The 23,222-nt window shown below is 44.8% G+C and overlaps 2 protein-coding genes across 4 annotated transcripts in view; both read right to left on the reverse strand.

The window, feature by feature from the left end:
- The window catches only part of LOC114506937 (serpin B8), a 207,608-nt gene that overhangs the window by 41,407 nt on the left and 142,979 nt on the right, over positions 1-23,222 (reverse strand). The gene's annotated exons all lie outside the window — the stretch shown is intronic.
- Positions 191-11,797, reverse strand: SERPINB2 (serpin family B member 2). Of its 3 annotated transcripts, none has more exons than XM_028525007.2 (8): positions 11,753-11,797; positions 7,355-7,531; positions 5,110-5,229; positions 3,713-3,841; positions 3,075-3,192; positions 2,235-2,377; positions 1,476-1,640; positions 191-1,165 (listed from the first exon to the last, which is right to left on the reverse strand). In XM_028525007.2, exons 2-8 carry the CDS (start codon positions 7,523-7,525, stop codon positions 761-763), a joined length of 1,251 nt encoding a protein of 416 aa, XP_028380808.2. In that variant the 5' UTR covers positions 7,526-7,531; positions 11,753-11,797; the 3' UTR covers positions 191-760. The 3 variants fall into 3 exon arrangements, with proteins under 3 accessions (XP_028380808.2, XP_035866055.1, XP_035866056.1); XM_036010162.1 differs by having other exon boundaries at positions 3,713-3,910; XM_036010163.1 differs by lacking the exon at positions 11,753-11,797 and adding an exon at positions 11,619-11,711 and having other exon boundaries at positions 3,713-3,910.

The raw sequence follows: 23,222 nt of genomic DNA on the forward strand, positions 1-23,222 counted from the left end.
CACTTTTCACAGAGGCCAAGTCTACCCCGGCCGTGGGGCCCCTTGTAGGAGGGGTGCGTACCCCCTTGGCTCCTTCATTCTGACTGGTTTTCTTCATTCGGATGAATGAGCCCAATGCCTGCTTCCTGGGAACCACGCTATAATAGGTCGTGTGATCCACAGACCTAACGGAATGACAGCAAACAAATGGTTGTATGGACACATGTTTATTTATTATATATTTGCAGTTTCACATCAGTTACAGATACATCTGTGTGATGCATAATGTTATAAAGTTACAATAATACGTATTTGCTTACTGTTCACTGTTTTCTTCTGGGTGTTTATCTGAGAAGGGGATAGAAAAACACCTATTCATCCTTCCTCATGAAAACAAATAAATGCACCTCCTTAGAAAGAAACATAACCAATCCCCTGTCTCTCTCAGTCACCTGTCAGCTACATTAAATAGACTGCTAGCAATAATACAAAATTATACAAAATAATAAATAATACAATAGTACTTAGTGCTATAAAATAAACTTAAGAGGGAGCACTAAATAATACAAGTTCCATTTTAGGAGACCAGATCATGAATAGGGTTGTAATGTTAGGATTGACAGTCGTCTGGCTATTTCTGTGTTGATATTTAGTGCATAGTATACGTTGTTCAGGAAGACAGAATACATAGAAAAAGTCCCTAAACTGTTGCTGCTGAGAGCAATTCTGAGGCTGATAGCTCCTACTACAAAATCCTGGGCAGAAACGGAACCTTCCGACTTTACGGGGAGGCGAACCTGCCGAGGAAGAGGATGGTCCTGGTGGGCTTGTGCATGATAAAGAAGAGGAAAGGGTGGTCTGCCACAAACTGCGGGCCCCCGTGGCCGGTTCTCCCGGACATGATGGCCCCGGTGCCAGCAGTGGCTTCGGTGCCCTCCTCGTTGACATCCACAGTGGCTCGATGAAACACTTCGGACAGAAACAGGTCGTCCTCTTCTGACATTCCTAAGAAATTGGCCTGGCCCTTGACAAAGGCGTCGTTCATGCCCATGCTCCTGAGGATGCGTTTGAGTTCGTACTGCTCTTCCAGTTTGAACTTCGGGAGGTACACCTCAACGTCATCCTCGGCCATCCTGTCCGTGCCAATCCACGTGCTGAGTTTGTCGTGCGTTATTTCACGTTCCAGCTACAAGTCCAGAAATTTGAAAAATAACCAGTGAGTGCTTAGAAAAGAAGGAAAACGACTTCTACGTGTATTGTTTAAAAATCAGGGACTGCACTGTGGGTGATACAAAAATGTAACAGACGGGCCAACTTTTTGCAAGAAGGGAACGTTACGTGTTGAGTGAAAGTTGCAGACACGCCACACTTACTATCAACTGATTCACACACATCTGTAAGCAATTGCACACCATTTCCTAAGGTGTAGACATGGTCATCATGAAAGGCAAGTTTAAGCCCAGAAGTCTAAAACATTTAAAGCTGAACTGGCTTACCAGCTCCAGGCCAGTGGACACATTTGCAATTTCATCCGGAAGCAGCAGGAACATGCTGACATCCCCAGCGTAAGGGAGTTCTAGAATCTGAGTCTTTAGGTCTTCTATGTATCCAATGTTCAGCATCTCACGCAAGTACATCATCTGTACGGGCTTCTGTTTAGTCTAAAGTGATTAAAGAGTAAAATATGAATGTCAATACTCAGATGTCAAGAGATTTACAGTTAGACATAAAAGAGAAGAGGTTCTCCTTTTGTGTTTAAAAAAATCAACAAAATAAATTCTTTGCATACAGTACTCTGGCCTTATCATCCTTTTCAACATTACACCCATTCCGGACAATAATAATATTCCTAAAACATTTGCTTAGTACCTATCATGGGCCAAGAACTCTACTAAATCTCATCGAATCCTTACAACACCCTTTTGAGTTGGACGTTATTATTAACCAAGTTTTATTGATTCAAAAATGGAATTCATGGAACATACAAAAGGTTACAGCTAGTAAGTGGTAGAGCCTACATTTGAGTCTAGGGTTTAAGCACAGGGCCCGTGGTTTTTCACCATTACTCACATGACCTCATAAAATTACTGAGTGATATTCAGTAGCTTAAAAGAGTCAATCAACTGTCCTATATCCATAACTCATAACTAGCACATCCCACAGTGGCATCAATGAGTGGTCTCTAGTCATCATTTCTCTGTCTTGTCTAAGACTCTACAACACGCGCTGGGAAAATCTGTCTCCTTGTCTCATACCGAGTTCACGTGGAAAGGATAAAGCCCATTTAATTTCTTCTCAAAGGCAGTTTTCCATTTTCCTTTGAAGTAGACGGCATTCACCAGGACCATCCTGGTCTCTGAGTCTACGGAACCTTCGGGTAACAAGTTTGAAATTTTACCTACAAAATAAAAATGACCTATGTTTAGGTTTCCTTTACGGCCATTCCGCACAATGCTGAAAGAGACAATTCGTGTGTCTCCAGTTAGGCATTTCATGTTTACTTTCACCCCTGTTCACCTTCACTTTTCCTGCCTCTTTTGTGGCAGCAGTGTGTCGGTATTTTACACCAGTGGTTTCAAAATCCAGAATGGAAATGAAGAAGTGAGATACATAGTTCACCTGCTTTCAGAGGAGCAAAAAACTTTCTAAATTTTATAGAACTTAGTTCATGTGGGGTTTTTTTTTCATTATGGGAGTTAAGAAACCAAGACACAAAACTATTGTTTGAAATGGTGTTTTAATCCCAGAAGTTAAGAAAATCATTTTTGGGGGGTGTTTTATTGTCCACAGTGGATGAAGTGTCACAGTTATTTCAATACTGATATTTCCTACATTTGAAAACAGCTGTCTTCTCTCACATTCTTTACTAATGAGATATTCAAAATCCAATTATTTGAGTACTGAACGTATGTCTTCTATTAACGGACCTCAATTAAAACACCACTCAGCTAAACAAGAATAAGGTTGCATTAACCAAAATAACTAAGGTTGAATGAATTTTAAGGAATGAAGGGCTAAGTTCAAGGATGGTTTAAAAAACTAGATCAGAGTTTTCTAAGTGGGAAGAAGAACAGAAAACATTTCCTTGGTTTTACCTTTGGTTTGTGTCTCGACCCAGAAATTAATCTTTTTTCTGGCTCCTTCAGCACATTCTAGGAAGTCAACCTCCTGGGGTTCCGCAGAGTAATATTTCTTCGAGAGCTGCATGTACTCCTTTAAAGCAAGAAAGTGCAGGAGGTTATGTAGAAGGCCTACTGAACACGCCTCGGCGTAAGAGTCAATCACGGGCTTCCTGTCAAGACCGGGGGACCTGAGGTCAGGGTAGGGGTGGAAGCCGGATAGTGTGTTAAAGGAGGAGATGGTGCACATTATACACACTCAGTGGATCCCCTTCCCTACGAGGAAGCTCCAACTCTTTTTGCCCTCTGGCTTGCTTCGCATTATAGACACTAAATCAGAGGGAGCTGGCTGCAGATAGTGGCTCTGCGAGTCAGTTCCGTTCTTCTTGACTTACAGCCTTGCAAGTGGGACTTTCGCAGCAGCACCAATAGGGGAAAGCACAGGGTCAGCCGCCACGACCAGGGCCTTAGGGAGCCTTAGGGAGCCTTAGGGAGCCTTAGAGAGCCCTGTGCAATTCTGACTCTCCCAGAGAGTATGAATGCTAGACAACAGCTTTGAAAGTGACCTCACTGCAGGTTCAGGGCCGTGCTGTTTCAATGACAGGGTTACTTACTTTCCTGAATCTCGCAGACTTCTCTCCGAACAGCTTATTGACACTTTCCAATACGTAACCCTCTGTGGATGTGTTGACGGCAGAGATGAGTGTGCTGAAGCCCGAGTGGATTGTGTCTTCAGCCTGCGCCTTGAACAGAAGGGAGGGGTCCTCTTTATGTAACACGGGAAGGTATTTCTCAAGCAATGGCATTTTTTCCTATGCAACAATAAAGTGCTGTATTACTATATACTATTTTTTTCTGGTACTTTAGAGGAATCTCTGGGGAAATACTTTTGATGTGGCTACGGTGCTAAACTAATGAGGTAGTGTTTTACTTGTTTCATATTTCCCCTACAGACTGGATTTGACCATGAAGTAGCCAACATCCTAGAGGAAAGAGAAGCTCCTGTTACAGTCTCCTAAACTCGATGGTCTCTAAGGAACTTTTATTGTATTAAAATGTTCCTTTACAAATGTGCTTTAAAAAAATCATACAACTTGGAAAAGGACTTCTTTTATAAATAAGGGATAGTTGAGGCAGTGGGAAACGTGGGTTTTAGAGAACCACGAAAGCGAAGGGGAATTCCAGTCTACAGCCCAACGTCTGTGAACACGATGCCAGGCATGGGGGCCAGTCACGGCAGTAGACAGAGCCCTGCAGATGACTGCCAGCTGTCTCCAGACACCTGGCGAATGTCCATAGATGGGCCCTCTCCACCTCCACCTCCGCTGGACCATAATTCCCTGGGTAACAGCTGGAGGAAGTGTCAGTGGTCCCAAGAAGGAAGCTACAGGAGGTGTTCCCCCATAACCTGACTCAGGAGTGTAATTATGGGAGGTGTCACCAGGAGAAGCTTATCTGTGTGCAGTTCCTATAATTTAGCTGGAGAGCTGGCGTTTAAGGAATGCAGTATGGAGAAAACATAATGCTACTTGAGATAGAGAGATAGACAGAAAGACAGATAATAGATGGATAGACAGAGGGCAGGGGAGGGATATCTAAAGGTCATCGGCCTCTTAGGAAGTCATTGAGCCTGACTTTCTCCATTCCTCAGCTCTTTGTCACTCCTTCCCCTGCCCCTCTGGAAGTCTGCATTCACGCATGCGTACTCCAGGAGCCTCCTCTGCCATGGTTTTAGAACAAATCACGCAAACCCAACCAGCGGCAGAGGGGTGTCACGGAATTTTTAAAGAGTCTTGGCCTCGTAGTCAGGAAGTCTGGATTCTGCTCTGGCTTTGTGCTTTCTTAGTGGTGGAACCACAGAGTATTTCCTTAAGGACCGTGAACCTTTGTTTTTCTTTCTGGGAATGGGGGCAGTTGTACTGGGTTCCCTCTCAGTCTAATGTTGTGACTTCAAGGCAAGAAGATTCTAGAAATAACACATAAAACCAATATGAGTGAGTAAGTCCAATACCTTCAAAATAGCGTCAGGATAAGTGGCTCTCTGGATTTGCTGTGTGAATTGGCAACCGGTGACGTTCTCTGGACTCACTGCGGTGACTGCCCGGACTCCGATGTTGTTGAACTGAAGCACCTACAATGGGAATTAGAGGAAATGGTTATACACTCCTGCTAAATTACTCAACTTTTAAATCACTGCCAACAGGTCCCTCTTGGAAGTTCTATGTCCAGTTCCCTGCCCTTGTGTATGGGGTACAAGCATAGGTACTTTTTCTAGGTAATATGTAAGCATCAGCCAACTGAAATTTGCCTCGCAGCGGTCAGTGTGAGGAATTTATACTAATCTGTATACTAGTCACTAGTCTCTAGGCTCAGGGAGCTTGAATGCCTTCGCTCACACACCTCGTTAAGGTGGCAAAGCCACCAAACACAGATACGAGGTCTTGTCCCCAAAGTGTGTGCTTCCCTCTCCAAGCCAAAGATCTTCTCTTCTTGATTTTTAGTAGGGAATTGAGTAAATTTGTTTTTGGGTTTTATTTTTTTTTAAAGATTTTACTTAGCCGTTTCTAGATAGGGGAGAAGGGAGGGAGAAAGAGAGGGAGAGAAACATCCATGTGTGGTTGCCACTCAAGTGGCCCCTACTGAGGAACTGGCCCGCAACCCAGGCATGTGCCCTGACTGGGAATCGAACTGGCGACCCTTTGGTTCACAGGCCAGCACTCTATCCACTGAGCCACACCAGTCAGGGCTGCTTTTGAATTTTAAAATGTACACATGCAGCAGAGTGACAAGAAAACATTACAAAACCTTCGCATAGTCCCGCATGCTCTAGCCCTTTCCACAGGCAGAGAAGGTTCATCGTGCCCGGAGTGAACCATAAGCTGCTTCATTTAATTTCAGCAACCTAGAGCGCTTCATTCAGCATTTGCCCTCACAACAGATTGCTTCTGAGTGCTAGTGATTTCTTTACACTTAAACAATTAAGACCCTGATGTTTTCTAAAGTTTAGAGCAGGTCACGGTCTTTTTTTCAAGGCAAAGAAAATAAAGGGGAAGGAAGGTTGCAAAACGTTGCTGGTGTCAGGGTTGAACAACTGACGATTGTTGTCAGCCTTGATGTTTAAACTGCCACATACAAGGAGCAATGCATCCATCCCCTTTCTCCTGCGAGGACATTGGCCAGCACTCTCTCCTTCAAAAAGGCCCATCCTGCATGGGTCCCCTTGGACCTGGGAAGGACATATGTGTACCAAGGTACAATGCTCACGGGAAACCTGAAAGTAGCCAGTGGCATTTTGGTGTGACCGAAAGTACAAGGAGTGCCTGTAAGAAACCAGAGCGATCCCACGGTAACGTTCGTGTGCATGTGTACAGGAAAGAACTTAATTACAGGGTGACCTCGTCCGGGTCTCTGACCCAGGAAATAACGGGATCCTGTGGATCTTCGATGGGTTAAATTCGCCTCCTAGGAATATCGCCCTGCGTGGTTGGACTAGTCCAGTATAATTTCGGGACCCTGCACTAAGTAAAAGGGCCCCCTGTCTGTGCTTGTGTCATTTTCCGGGAGGAGGCCAGCTGCCCACACCCTGTCCATCTTGATTTCAAAAGCTGACCATCAGGTCAGGCCTCATTTTGCTGACATGATCTCATGGGGTTGATGACGTGGGTGAGTCGTCGCTGCTCTCCGTGTGTCTCCCAGAGCAGAGTCTCCATGGCTCTGGAACATCCTTTTCTCTCTGTGACACTCCCTTAAACCCATTAGGAGGAATTCTCTCCACGAACGGGGAACAAACACAGCGCACGGGCTGAGCCATGGAAGGGGTCTGAGCTAGCGGTGAGGGCAGCTTAGGAGGCCCGGGAAAGCTGTTTCCCTCCCAAGGCCCACCTTCCTGCCTGCAAAATGGCACTTGTCTTAAAGCCAAAAGTGTTATAAGGCAGGTAAGACACTTTAAAAACATAAACATTATATTATTACAATGTAAAATGTGGTCACTATTCCTCACTTCCAGCCCTGCCGTATAAGAAACTCCTATCGGCTTTTGCTCTCTCACATTGGTGGTTTGCGATCTGGGTCTTTGGCAGATTTGAATCTGAGGAACTTGTGCTGTAATGGCAGGACAGGTGATGTCGCCACACCTGGGCGGGTGATGAAGGCTGACCTTGGGATAGTCGAGATATCTCAAGCACACGATCAGAGCGGTTCTGCAGCTCAGTTCAGGAGTCACGCGGCCCTCGTGTGGGGCTCCCACAGAAACTCACCCTGGCCATCTGCTCTGCGGTGTTGCCTCTGGCTCCCATGTAGACCATGACCATGGTGGATGAGATGCCCCATGGGGAGAAGAAGAGGTTCTGGGTGGGGCTTGTGCTTGCCAGCTGCTTGAAGAAATTGATGGCAAAGATGGTGTTTGCCACATAAATGTCTTCCATCATGTCAACCTAGAAGGAAAGGAAGGAAGAAAATACAGCTCTAAAAGATGAGACAACATTTTGGGTGATGTCAGCAGAGGGGTACAGGCCGTACCCTGCCTAGGACAGGAGTTACCACTCTTTGCTTCCTTCTTGGGACATGAGGTAGAGCAGGGACAGCACGAGGGCCATGTGACCTGTGTCGTCACATGGTACAAAGCTGTGCTGTCACCATCTTGAAATTTCAATAATTTTAAAAAAGGAGTTTCCTGTTTACGTTGGATTCTGCAAATTATGCAGCCAAACCTGAGATACAGTGAACAGTTACATGAGCCATAGTGATAGTCCATGTAATAAAAATGATAATACCAACAACAGCATGAATAGTGTCTACTGAATTCTTGCCACACAAGAGAGGCTGTTCGAAACACTCTGCCTGAACTTTTTGTCCTTGTAGAAACCCGTGCTGAAGGCACTGCTGCTTCCTCCTGTACAGGGAAGAAACCGCTGCAGAGTGGCTGAGCAGGGTGGCCAGGGTCACTTGTCTGGGGGCCAGACTGGGAATTGAGGCCAGGTCAGTGGTCCCCCAGGGTCGTGCTTTCAGCCTCTGTGGAGCACCTGCCAACACACACCACGCACACAGGCAACTCCGCACATATTCACACATATGCTACAGGCACACACATTCGTGTTGGCCCCGTTGACCCGTCCTGCTTCTGGAAATGGCTTAGACGCGTTGTCAGAGGGTTGGAAAATTTCCATAGTCCCACCTCCCACGTCTGCCCCCTCCATAGACACACGCACACACACACATCACAGCCTAGCTACAGAAGGGCTTCTTATGCTGAGAAGTTCATTTCTTGGAGTGCTGGGAAGGTCCCTTCCTGTCCTGCCACATGCTGGCAGCAAAGCCAGGGCCAGGTAGCACCACAGGACTGATCCTGGGTATGTCTCACATTCACACACACACACACACACACACACACACACACACACCCCAGATCACCCGTCTGAACAAACATGGCGGACACACCTCCCACGGCCAAAGGCTTCACGTGCAGCCAAATGCTCGGACACACCCAGGTGGGTGGAGGTATCTGTTGGTCCTGGCCACTGATTGCCTTTCCCTCTGCATGTTACGCTTTCGTATTGGCTTAAACACACCCTACAGTTACCAGAGTACACAAATATACCAAACGACGCTGACACTCATGATTCCACAGCAAAACTTCTTGTGAAGGTGGTTTCCCAGGGCTGGGGAGCAGCTGGGGGAGCTGCGGAGGCCCCCGGCTGAGGCACGCCCTGAGCCCTCGTCTAGGCTCACTTCCCACAGGGCCGGCTGTCACCTCCCCGCCTAATCCGTGGGTGTCTTATGTGAACACGTGGGTCACGAACATTTCTTTTTAAAACAGCGATTGCAATGTGTATCAAAATTTCTCCTTTGAGATACTACCCTATTGTGTTTTATCAAGACAAACTAGTAAATTAAGTAAAACGTCTCTCTGAAACTTTCTCACGTCTTCTCATTTGATCTTCCCGAGGTCTCTATGAGACTGATACTGTCCTCTTCATTAAAAGGGCAGGTTTCACCCTGACACTCAGAGAGGTTAGCTAACTTGTGCAAGGTCAGTGTGATGTGACGGTGCAGGGACTCAAGCCCAGGTCTGCTTCAGAAAGCCACTCTAGCCAGTGCCCCACACCGCCCCCCTGCTGGTGTTGACCTTGACTCTGATGTGTAAGGGATTACGCAAGTTACTAGTTTGAGAAATGCTAGAAAAAGAAAATAAAAAGAGGAAGGTTGCAAGTCTTTCATGCTCCGAGAAGGCTTTTTAAGTTTTAAAAAAAAATACTACGTTTTTTCTCTTGCTTCATCGCTGAGATTAGGTTAACTTGAGTGGCTTGGAAATGTGTTCCCTCTTCCTTCTACTGCTTTCAAATGGTCTTTTAAATTAATTAGTCTCATGCGGAACATGTTTTTTGTAAAACATCTCAGTGTTTTGGAAACAAACTGAGAATGAATAAATAAAATATTTCTTTATTCCCACTTGAAAAAAATGAGAGATCAGAACCGGAAGAGTAAATGCAGGCCTTGCTCGTAGCTTACTCTGCATGACAACCTGCATTGTCCGTCACCTGGACACGAACAGAGTGGAGGGGTCACGACAAACTCTCAGACCAGGCTTCCAGTGCCAAGGTAGGGTTTCAGGTGACCACACACAGGGAAAAAAAAAGAAGATAAGGACAAAATTAAATTGTCCCACATGCATTTCCTTCCTAAAAAATAGTCTAAATTTCCTTTTTTAAAAAGAAGATACAATTAACTGCATTTCACATGAAAGTAATATCTGATGTCTACGTTGCAGTTACCAAATTTTTCCAACTGAGCTATTTTGTTTAATCTGTATAATTACTCACCCAGTAAAGCCCAGTGATCCCCGTCATACAGGCAAAATGATGGAGATGGAGATTGCACCCCTAATTAGTTTCGAAGCCTCGACTGACCCTCAGCCTTTGATTGAGAGTCTAGGGTTTTTCCTACGCACCTTCCAAATGAAGTTTAAGAAGTTTATAGCTTTAAGCCCTGGCTGGCGTAGCTCAGTGGATTGAGCTCGGGCTGGGAACCAAAGTGTCCCAGGTTCGATTCCCAGCCAGGGTACATTCCTGGGTTGCAGGCCATAACCCCCAGCAACCGCACATTGATGTTTCTCTCTCTCTCTCTCTCTATCTCCCTCCCTTCCCTCTCTAAAAAATAAATAAATAAATAAATAAATAAATAAATAAATAAAAAGAAGTTTATAGCTTTAGGAATCTAATATATAGTGACGGGAGGTGGTTTGAATTCGGGGGGTGGTCATACAGTGCCATACACAGATCTTGTGTCACAGAAGAAACGTGCACTTGAAACCTATATGATTCTATTAACCAGTGTCACCCCAATGAACTTAATAAACATTTTTTAAAAATGAGAAATCTCTGAATGCATCCATATACAGTATCTCCTGACCGTCAGACACGTCTGTGGCTTACATTTAAGTAGGGATCTGCCCAAGACAGTGTGAAGCTGAAGTCACAGAGGAGACACCGAACAGCATGACCGCCCAGAACAGGGAGCACCTGTTCCGAGTTTCTTAACAAGAGTTGGTCACACACCTTCACCAACCCGTATGCTATGCTCGTAATTACTGTTTGCTACGGTCCTCGAGAAGAGGGTGGGAAGCAAGGGCAGGGCTGGGCTCCTCAGGGCGTGTGGCAATTCCTGCTGCGCAGGTTGACAGCTGTGCCGCTGAAACTTGGCCCGGGCAGCCAAGGACCCGGGAGGGGCCGCTGGGGCCCTCTGCTCCCTGACACTCCACGCTAGATTCGAATTTGCCGTGGCGTTTACACAAAATCGTTTGTGACTACACAGTGCAGACGGTTGGATATTGACCACACAAATCAAGGAGAACGGAGGGAAAACAGTAAGTCCTAGGAAACTTTCTGTCCAAAATGACCACATTTCCGCTCCCCGCCCCCGCCACGTGCACGCACACACACACACACACACACACACACAGTGGAAAGCAGTTTCTGGTATTTGATGACTTTCTTGGTGAATAATCATCGATTATGGAGTACGAAATTATTTATTGAGCTATCACTTCACTCAGTGCAACAACAAGTTCGGCTGATTTTTCCCTTTCACTAAATTCACCGATCAACCAAATTCAATACATATATTCTGGTACCGAGCTGACCTAACCCAGAAAGCTGCTTCATTTCTGATTATTTTAGGAAAAAAAACTCAGTTAACTTTCATTTTTTTTTAATATTTGTATTCAATGGGTAGATTATTTCCCATTACTTAAAATATATATTTAAAATATCCTAGCTATTCCCATTAAATTCAGTGTCAAAACACTAGCTAGTAAAGAATATACACATTCTAACCTCTTCATCGAAACTCTAATGTACATTTTGGTTTTGTTAATGTTGTGAAAGACTCAGCTAAATATTTAGGCATTGGCTGGCTTCCAAGATTCAAAATTAAGTCTTGCTATATACATTTAATTCAGATCTTGAGCTAAAATATATCCAGTCAAACAGCTAAACAAGACAACACCACTAAACGCTCACTTACCCTCTAAAAACATCACACACTTGACATTTCATTCATAACAACAGAACCACACTCTATCAGTAAGAGCAGTGAGAAAGGAGGAGCAGCCACGAGGCCGTGCTGCCCGGGGACAGCCACAGAAATCTCTGAAATACCTGGTCGTGGCCGAGTCGCTCTCTGGCAGGAAACACGCCCTCGAAGTGTTGTCGGAGTTCACACACGGTGATGACTGGTTTTATAAAGCTCGGCCCCTCCCACGGAGCTTTTTTTTTTCTCTCTCTTTCTAATCTGAGAGCTTTGAGTGATTCAACATTTTACTCAGAAAGGCATCACTACGATAGAAATGCCTGATGGCTGGGGAACCATTGAAGAAGTTCATTGGGACAGTGATGTCACTCAGAAACTTACCAGTTTAGTAATTTCTACACACGCCTGTTGGGACGAGCGGAAGGCTGCCCACCCACCGGCCCCGAAGGGTACCCCCGAATTCTACAACAGCTCCGCTGTCTTTTTGACGGGGCTGCCTGTGGGCCTTTTTCCATACACAAAAGTATTGCACCCCTTTCTCTCTTTTGATTCTAGCAACCGCCAAGGGACCCTTTGGTCATGGGGAAGAAAAAGAAAACCTTTTTTTCTTTGAAATTCTCTGCTTTAAAATCTTCCATTCTTCTCAAGCCATAATTGCCTGAAAAATCCTGGGTTCCACCCCCATCTCCTTCCACCAGCCACACCCAAAGCCCTCGGCTTTTGACCTTATTTAGAACATAGATCTTATCTTACTAAACAGTGAAAATCCACAGTGTACTTTAAGTTGATATTTAACTCTGGGTAAATCATAGGTGTGTTGATTGAAAACTGTGATGTTGAACACTTCAATAAGAAAATGGCTAGATTTTTTTTTTAGACACAGCCAAAGGAATTGGAGGGACTAAAATAAATAAATAATATGAATGGAAATGTAATTTGAGTCTGAAAGTATTCACATCATTAGAGCTTATTGAAAAGTGTTTGCAACACATTGTAAACGTGGCTTTACCTCTCTGCCCTTTACCTTCGTGTCCAGCCAGTCCCCAAGGCCAGGATGGGGAGAAGTGAGCACACCAGGCCCCTTCTCAGCCGGTGTGGGAAGCTCCCCTTGTGTGTGGGGAGAGCTGGGTTGACAATCTGAGGTGTCAGTGAAGCCGGGACTATGGAACTGAGTCCTGGGTGATCGTCCCAGCTGGGCTGTGGTCCACAGAGCCAGGGTCATCCTTCTCTTCCCTTGCTACTGCGAGTTTCTGGTCAAAAATAGGTGCGGTTACTTAGCCCAAACCTCTCATTATTACTAGAGGGACAATGGCAAAGGTGTGGTCTTCAGAACTTTGTCTAACCGTCAACGGCCAAATTACAGTCATGTGCCTCTTTAAGGATGAGGGTAAGATCTAAGAAATGCATCACCAGGTGATTTCATCGTTGAGCAAACACCACGGAGCACACTACACAAACCTAGAGAGCAGAGCCTGCCGCTCGCCTGGTCTGTGTGGTACAGCCTCCTGCTTCCCCACTGCACACCTGTGCAAAAAAGCACGGAGTCAAATCCAGAGGAGAAGATGATGCAACCAGGACACATGGAGTCTGTGAGGTCGCTGCGATGTGACACAGCTACTGTTTCATGGCAGACCTGTCCTTTGAAGTATAAAGAGTACATTTCACATAACAATAAAAGTATAGTATAAGTACATAGACCAATAACATAGTTGTGTATTGTCATTATCAAGTCGTATGTATGTATGGAGGTATATGCTTGTGCACTATACTTTTTTATAACTGGTGGCAGAGCATGTTTGCTCACGCTAGTGTTGACACAAACATGTGAGAAGTGTGCTTCACCACATGGCTACCATGTCACTGGGTAGTGGGAATTTTCCAGCCCCATTTATATTCCTATGGGACCACCGTCGTGTATGCGGTCCATCATTGACCAAGATGTTGGCATGCAGCACATGGCCATATGTGAGTGCTTAATTGCTGGAAGATCTCGGGTCACACAAAGAAAAAGAGCTGGGAAGTCCACCCTCAACGATGATCTTTCAACAATTAAGTTTCTTCATTAGACTAAAGGAAACGTGTAGGCAGCCATTGACCATTTTACAAGCTTTAATGTCCCTTGGACCTCAGCCAGCTCTCTGCATCAGTGAGCATTGAGTAGACGCCCTTCCTTGGTGGTCTAGGTCTCTGTCCCTTACCTACCTCAGTTCCCTGGAGGACCCCCCGCTGACAATGTCCATGTGACCAGTCTGTTCAACAGTTCCCTAACCACCCTTTGGCAGCAGCGCAGTCTGCCGAGCCAATAGCGAACGTGCCTAGAGCTTTGCTTTGCCCACTTTTCAGGCCCTGCTTTTCCTATCGCTTGCTTTTACTCAAGCTCTTCTTTTCCAAGGGAATGCCACCCTTTCTCCTCCCTCCTGATCCAAATCTCCTACCTCACAGCTTTTGTGACATCCAGCCTGACTTCTGCAATCCTTGGTGAACTTCTGTAACTTAGAACTGCCCCTCTGAGAGCTGAGCGTTGCAGTATAATAATGTAGTATTCATTCCAGCCGTGTTATCTGAGTTGGGATTCTGTTTCTAACTAGAGTCTACACTTATTATCCCTTCAGCAGCAAGAACAGTGCTGAGCATCAATGGGTACTTACTAAAGATTTTTTGATGAATTGAGTAAGATGTTAAAATGCTTTAGAAGGGCTCTAGAGTGTGGAGAGCTGGATTTTGAGAGACTCCAAAAAATTTCCCTCTCTTTCTTTTTTTTATCCTCACCTGAGGACACTTTTCATTGCTTTTAGAGAGAGGGGGAGAAAGAGAGAGGGAGAGAAATGTCAATCAGTTGCCTTTCCATATGTGCTCTGACTGGGACTTGAACCTGAGACCTTTATGTCTGTGGGATGATGCTCCAACCAACTGAGCCACAGCAAGGGCTGAAATTCTCTCTCTCTCTCTCTCCCCCTCACTCTCCTTTGTCTTCTCTCTTTCACCACTTTTCTGTTGTATAATCCCGCACAAATTTCTCAACCTCTCTGAGCTTTAACTTCCTAATAATGCTATATGGTTGGTACTGCTCATTGCCTACGCAAAAGCCATCCATTTTTTTCTATCCTTCCTGATTTTGTTTAGGTATTATTCAGAGGTTTCTTGATCTTAGGAAAGGAGAACCTCGTTGCTGGTCCGAGGGGGTAGCTGTGTAACCCAGTCCGGTAAATGAGGTGTGGGAGTCTGCTGGGAAATGTTTGGGGAAGGTTTTGCTTCCCAATAAGAGACACGCAAAGAGAAACTCCCTGTCCTACGCCATGCCTTCCTACCTAAGTTTGAGCACGGTCGTCTGAGGATGTGACGCTGGGGGGATGCTATAGCCCCATGGCAACAATGGAAGAAGGTGAAGGTATTTGAAGAGAAGCCAGACCAGAGCCCTGACATGAGAGAACTTCTAAGCCAAAGTGGAAACCACCCACCTCCAGCTTTTGTCCTCATTACAGGAGATAAGGAATAAGAAGTGTGCATTGTTTAGGCATTGTTAGACACTTTGGGTCCTCTGTCATTTGCAGCCAAAAGCATTCCTAAATGACACAGACTTCTGTGAAGAATGATGAGATAATATCTGTTAAGTACTAGGCGTATTATCGTTCATTTACTGAATGCTCCATAGTGTTCGGTGGTGTAGCAGAATGACGGTTGGTGGCCAGATGTAGGAGTTGCCTTCCTGCCTAGATTAGAGGAACTGGATGAGCTCAGCGGGAGATGTTTCCACACTAATCAATCAGATGAAGTTGTAAAAGGCAATATATGATTAAGAGCTAAATTGAGTGGTGCCAATGGTGTGTCGTATGCCCCAGGAGGAAGGGAAAACAGACTGAGAAATGCGTGGTAGCACTTCAAAAACAAAGGTCAAGACAAGTGACAAAAATTGAATATTGAAAGGGGAAGGCACTAACATTATAGAAGTGGGAAGGAGAGCGCGCTGAGCAGCTGGCTGACGTCTGCCTGGGGCAGAGGCAGGGTGATAAGGGAGGGGGAGGAAAGGGCCAGACAGTATCTTCCAGAGGGGCGGCTGATTGCAGCCTGTGCTAAGATGCAATCTGAAGCCTGCCTGCGGCAAACTCTAGAGAAGGGAAGTGACTTGCAAAAAGTGGTGTTTTAACCATACACCAAAATAAACTCAGGATGAATAAAAGACTCCAATGTAAGTCACGACACCATAAAAGTACTAGAGGGAAACGTAGGCAGTAAAATGTCAGATATCTCATGCAACAAGATCTTTGCCGATACATCTCCGAGGGCAAGGGATATACAGGAAAGAATGGACACATGGGACTACATCAAATTGAAAAGCTTCTGCACAGCTAAAGAAAACATCAGCAAAATGAAAAGGAAACCCACTGTGTAGGAAAACATGGTTGCTGATGATACCTCGGACAAGGATTTGATCTCCAAAATACAGGGTCTGGCACAAATTATGCTCCTTTTTATTGTAAAATCATAGGTATGTAATTCTGTAACAACAATATCACACTCAAGCACACCATATGACATTTTAGGTAAATGTTCAAATTAAAAATATAAATTGTTGCATTCATATTAGTACTCTACCAACCACACTCAAGCAGACCTCACTTCTGCCGGACCCTGTATGTGAAGAACAATATGACCGAACACCAGGAAGACAAAAAATCCAATTTAAAAATGAGGCAAAGGACCTGAACAGACACTTCTCCAAGGAGGACACACAGAGGGCCCAGAGACATATGAATGAATGCTCAACATCACTAGCCATCAGAGAGATGCAATTAAAACTACAATGAGATACCACTTCACACCGTCTGAATGGCCATCATCAACAAATCAACAAACAAGTGCTGGTGAGGATGTGGAGAAAAGGGAACCCTAGTGCCCTGTTGGTGGGAATGCAGACTGGTCTGTATGGAATTTCCCCAGAAAGCTAAAAATTGAACTGCCGTTTGATCCAGTGATTCCATTGCTGGTATTATACCCTAAGAATCCTGAAACACCAGTTCAAAAGAACCTGTGAGCCCCAGTGTCCATAGCAGAGGAGTCACTTGGCTATTGGCCTATTTACAACAGCCAAGTGCTGGAGACAGCCTAAGTGTCCATCAGTAAATGAGTGGATCAAAAAGCTGGTACATGTACACAATGGAATTCTATGCAGCAGAAAGAAAGAAGGAGCTCCTGCCTTTCTCAGCAGCATGGTTGGAACTAGAGAATATTATGCTAAAGTGGAATAAGCCAGGCCGTGAAACACAAATACCATATTTTCTTACCTATAAGTGGAACTAATCTACAAAATGAGAAAAAGAGAACAGAGACATGGAAATAAAGAACAAACTGGCAGTGACCCGAGGGGAGGGGGCAGGGGGGTAACGGGGCAAAGGAGGAGCAGGGCCAAGTCAAGGAACTTGTATAAGGACCCGTGGGAATGGACAACAGGGCGGGGATTGACTCTGGGAGCGAGGCAGGGGGATGGCAGGGGAGAGCAACCAGGGGAAAATAGGGATAACTGTAGCTGAACAACAATAAAAACAAAAGTGGTGTTTTAAGAAGGAAAATCTGGAAAGCCTGGAAGAGGAGGGACCAAAGGGTGAGACACGGCTTAGGAGATGACTGCCTACCACAGTCAGTAGGCGACTGGAGGAGAGCCCAGCTACCGCAGAGTGTCCCTCACTGTGACAGAACCAGACGAGGGTCTCTCACATGACCTGAAACAGCGTGTGCCACAGGGGCAGTGCAGACCATGTCTATGGAAACCGAGGACCGTGAAACAGAATGTCTTCCCCCTTCTCGTTTCCCAATCTAGGAAAACGTGTATGAGTTCATCATAAGAGGAAAAAAGGATATAAAATTATATATACAGTATGACTCAACAATGTAAATAAAATATAAGCCGAAATATGACCTTAAGGAAACATGTCAAATATAAAGTGGTTATCTCTGGGTGGTAACTTTATAGATATTTACCATTTTTTATCTATACTTCAAAGAATTCCCCACATTTTCCATGAGAGACATGCGTTACTTTTAACCACAGAACTACGTTAGCAAAGTATCTATACTGAGGTGTTTATTTTCTTCCCAGTAGCACTAAAAGGAGCTGTGTGTAAAGGAGAAATAATACCCCAAAGAAAAAAGAAAGAACTGTATGGATAAAGTCCTCATGTTCTGCTCCGGAGGAGGCGGACACGGCACTTTCTCCGGAAGGCCTGCCAGCTGTGAGGGGGTCGCCCCCCAGGTGACCGCTAGCCCTGATCTCACCGCTAGGTGTGAGCGCCGGTTCCACCGCGGGCGTCCCGATGACTGGGACGGGCGCTGGGCTCACCCTGCATTCTTTCTGAGTGTTGGCTAGGTGACTTAACGCATGCGTGGCACATGGTGACGTATTTCTCTTCTCCTCTCCACTTGGAATGAGCAACCGTGGCTACTGCCACAATTACCCTGTGCGTGTGATTTACTGGTAGAGAGGAACTATTCAAATAAAAAAAATGTGTCATCTCTGCATCGGTAGTAATGTCCACAGGGAAATTATCCAAGTCATGACGTAATTGTAGGTCAAAAAGGACTCTTGTATCGGCATAAAATTCCATGTAATAATCTTACTTTGTTAATGACTTTCAGTTAAATATATTAAAACACTGTTTTTGTAACAAAGATCTCTAATACTAATTAGCCTTAGTGTTTAGGTAGCATGATTTGCTCTAGAAACTTGAGGATCTGTTGCTGTGAGCAGGACCAAATAAATGCGTGTGGAGGTGGTCACCTCAATGGTGTGAACTTGGGATGCCCTTCACTAAAGCGGCCCCCAATGTATACTTCTCAAAATACCTTTATCAGAGTACAAACAGCCCCTTTTATAGTTAGCAATACCACTTACTATGTTCATGGCTCTGGGAGAAGTAATGAATGCGTATAAGGTCCTACAGGGAGGGTGCCGATGGGGTGGAGGGAAGCAGTTTCAGGGTGTGTGAAGAGAGCAAGGGAAAGAATGAGAACGCTTCACATGAGAGAGCGAGACGTTCCCAGAACCCAGGGCAACAGAGAGCAAACCTCGCCTCTTTGAAGATAGCGCCCTGAGCCAGCCATGAGTGTGAGAAAGTTGGCGCATGAATCCACCTTTGTTGGGGAGTGTAATACCTCAGTCAGAGTATTTATCTTGTTGCCAAGTGATAGCTGCAATATAGATGCAAGAGTCCGGATCTGTGGGAACAAATGTTTGGTGTTCAGTGAGTCAGCACTTGAAAAAGTCAAGCGCATCATGCCAAAAGCATGCGCGAAGAGAAATTACCTTTTCAGAACAGCTCCAGAATGCACTGTGAATCAGGAATTCACTCATCACACACACCAGGTGAAACTCAGGGCTTACAGTGTTATGCTTCCTTCCTGGACCTAATGGTATGACATTGGACTCGTACCCACAAGGGATGCATTATTCAACTTCGTGTTACCTTTGGATTCTGCGTGGGTAGATGGATTATCATAGTGCTCAACGAGGCTTAGTTCAGCCACTCTCTCCTCTAGCACATTCATAGCACGTCTCAGCCAATGCTGGTTAATGCCTATCAAATGTAACACATTTCCATGGTAACTTTTACAAAACGTATTTAGAAGGTGAACATACAACCACATAATCTTAGGATACATTCCAAATCCAGATGTCAATGACTTCTTTTTATCCTTGTAAGGATTTTTGTATTTGTGTTTTGTCATTAGTAGACTAAAGACCAGAGACCAATCAACAGTTGTTATTAAAATATACATGTGATTCACACACAGACACACAGAACGGGTCCCATGTAAAATGACTTGGGCATCCGCTGATTTCTGGGAAGGAAAGATCACAGAAAAATTAGAGGAATGGTGAGCCAGTGATCACAGGACGGAACCAGAGAATTTACATTGCCTTCAAACCATGACTGCTTTATTTAGACCCATGTAACAAGGAGGAGGAAGGGCAGAAAATTATTGCTCAGTTCCTTCCTCCATTAATTGGTCAGCATCCATGGAATGCATAGAGAGGAATATGGGGATGTATGTGTGATGTGTGGGTGATTGGGAAGGAGGAAAGGAAAGGAGACAAGAAAGGCACCTACCATACTATCTCCAGCCTCGACCTCTCCCGTGACCTCGAGACGGCCAAATCTAGCCTCCCAGAGGAGTTCCACTGAACTGCCCCTGGCCATCCCAGTCTCAATATGCCCAACACTGGACACTACACGTTATACCCCATCATTCCCCCAAACCTGTTTCTCCTTATCCACTTCCCCTCTGTCCACTAGCAATCCGAACCAAAATTGGAGCCACATCGTGGACTCTTCTTTTTAACCATTTTCACCTCTATCACTTAGCAAATCGCAGTAAGTTTAGTTTTAAATGATTTGTCTCTAAGACTGTATCGTTCTGGCTCTGGTCTTCCTCGTCTCTGGCCTGATCTCACTGTCTCTAGTGTCTTGTCCCTTAATCCATAAGCTCAATCTAGTTACAATGTGAATCTGTTCCAGGCATGACGCTCCTTCAAATTCTTCAACAAGCCCCATTAAACAGAGGATGAGTTGCTAACTGGGTTCACATGAGTCTGAGACCATCTGTGATCAGGCCCCTGCCTTCCTCTCCGCTCACATTAAATTCAAGACTCTAGATAAGCCTTTTTCTTAACATCTGGCACATAGCAGGTACTTGAAAGTATAAGCATTAGCCCTGGCTGGCGTAGCTCATCGGATTGAGCTCGGGCTGTGAACCAAAGCATTGCAGGTTCGATCCCCAGTCAGGGCACATGCCTGGGTTGCAGGCCACGGCCCCCAGCAACCACACATTGATGTTTCTCTCTCTTTCTCTCTTTCTCCCTCCCTCCTTCTCCAAACATAAATAAATAAAAAATCTTAAAAAAAATAGAGTAGTCAAATACTCAGCAATTTTTTTAAAAAGTATAAGCATTAATGATTACTATAACTTTTATCTCCATTACCATACTTACAAAATTTTATTAAAATCCTACTTTTACATGTCTCATTTTTTACACTTAGTATAATATGTGCCCATTAAGGATGCCTACTTAATGTTTTTTTGAACTAAACTGAACACAAACTATTGTACTCCGATTTTGGTGCTCCCTGGCACTATTGAGATAACCCCGAGCCCAAAGCCAGGTCTCCCTTCTCTTCCCCCTTCTCTATGAGGATAAAAAAGCTGTCTTTCAGGACAGGAGGGCGTGAAGGTTGAGTCCCACGAACTAGATCTGAGACGCATGTTGGGATCCTGGGTCTGGGAGCTCGGGGGGGAAGTTCAGGGGCAGGTACTGGGGGAGGCCCCCACAGCCAAAGGAACACAGAGGTTGACCTTGGCTGACTGCAGCAGGCAGAGAGGGGGACCGCCCAGTGGCAGGGAAACAGCTCCTGTCCCCCGGGGCTTGGGCGAAGGCCTCATGGGAGCTGAACTGCCAGGATTTCTGAGGCGTGAGCCAGTGCCCAGCACTGAGGAAAGAGACAAGACCTAAGAGAACGTAGTGGCAAGGGTCAAAGCCACGGGAGGCAGACTCGCAGTGGAAGAAAGCTACTTCGTTCTCCTCGATTTTCCAAGCTTTGTTTTGGACACTTGACTACAAACAAAAACAAATAAAACTTTAAACCGGGGGGAGAGGGAACCCTTTGAAGGTGCTGCTAAACGCCACGTCCCAGGTGATAGATTGCATAGAATCGGCAAGAATATTGGCTTCAGGGAAGTAATCATTTAAATGATTTATGTGTTAGACATGGAAATGGACAGGCCACCGAGATCACACTCAGATGGGAACATCTCAGACTTCCATCAGGCCTGGACTTGCGATGGCTTCCTTTTTCGATCTAGATACTCAACCCACCCCTTTGAAACGCTTGCTTACCTGAGGCGTGAGTCAAAGGAAACAATCTTCCCCACAATGTTATTTCTCAGCGGTTTCTGCTCTTACACCCTTCCAACACTTTTCAAATCATGTTTCTTGGTGATTTCAATATTTGCACCTGTATGTTGCCTTAATATGAGAGTGTGGCTCCCTTTTCCCCCCCACACTGGCAGAGCATGGCATTGAATACAATAATTTAAGTTTTCTATAGAAGTGACTTCTCAATGTTCAGTGGCTCTCCCAGTCAGCTACATATTATGTTGGTCTCATGTCTCATCGGGTGGTACTAAGAAACCCAGATATGTAAAAGGACAGGGAATAAATCCACACCATTTGCTCCAGGAAAGTTTCGGGCTTGCCCACGACAATCAGGTATGTATACCACTGACCACGTTTCAGAGTTACAAATGTTTAACTCCTCTTACTCCAGAACAGATTCCTGTTTGTCTGGACATGAGCGCGTGAAGCCCATTTCAAGAAAAATTTTGGAAAACTTCATCAAGGAAGAAGCTTTTGTCAGCACACTTTTCTAATTAAAAGTCATGAGCCCCGTAGTCTGAATTTGTGACTCATATGAAATAACATTGCATGATTTTTATAATCTTGAAGCAAGATCCTCTTTTTTCTCCTTGTGCTAATGTGGAAAATTAGGCTCATATCCTACATTTCCAAAATTTCTCACTTAGTCATTTAAAATATAATAATGCGCCTGGGGTCCAACAGCTCTGGATGAAATTCTCAACTCATTTTCAAGAGATTTGAAAGGAATTATAACTCTTTTTTATAATTATAAAGAGATTTGAAAAGAGTCACGTGTTCTCTATACAAAACTATTGGTATAAAAGAGATAGTTTAGGTGAAGCCTTAGACAGATGTCTGATCATAATAAGCACTTGTTATTATTATTATTATCATCATCATCATCATCACTATTGAAGTCCTGGGTAACTATCTCCACTTGCTTGTCACACCGACATCTGTCGGTAGCTGTGTGATTGTGGGTCACTTAACTTCCTTGGGTTTCCCTTGCTTTACATTGTGATAGTCCCATACAATTTATAAAAAACATTAATGTGGGTTATCTTATTTAACATTTTCTTTTTTAAAAGATTTTATTTATTTATTTTTAGAGAGGGAAGGGAGGGAGAAAGAGAGAGAGAGAGAAACGTCAATGTGCGGTTGCTGGGGGCCATGGCCTGCAACCGAGGCATGTACCCTGACTGGGAATCGAACCTGCAACACTTTGGTTTACAGCCCACACTCAAGCCACTGAGCTACACCAGCCAGGGCTTTATTTAACATTTTCAATGATGGTTTGAGTAGGATGAGCTTGTTTTACAGCCGAGGAAACAAAAGAGCAGAGTACTCATTAACAGTAGCCTCAGTGTTGGTGAATGGCAAGGATTAAATTAAACCCAAGTGTTTTAGGTTAATGCTCTTTCCGCTGATACTGCTTCTCATACCCTTCCCAGTTGTGAAATGTTGGGGTTCTGGGCTGCTGTGATTGCACAAGGAGCTGTGAGGGCCCCAAGGCCAGAGGCAATGTTTGAGAGAGGACACTGTGTGAAAGTTTGTGAAGAGTCCTCACTTGAGATGTACTGAAATATTTGTGGCTAAAATGAAATGATGCCTGGAATTTGCTTCGAAGTAATCAAAGTTGAGGAGGAGAGAGGGTGGAGGTGGGGGTGCAACAAGAGAGGGCATGGGGAGAT

The sequence above is a fragment of the Phyllostomus discolor genome, chromosome 9 (assembly GCF_004126475.2).
Source record: "Phyllostomus discolor isolate MPI-MPIP mPhyDis1 chromosome 9, mPhyDis1.pri.v3, whole genome shotgun sequence".
Classification (NCBI taxonomy): Eukaryota; Metazoa; Chordata; class Mammalia; order Chiroptera; family Phyllostomidae; genus Phyllostomus; species Phyllostomus discolor.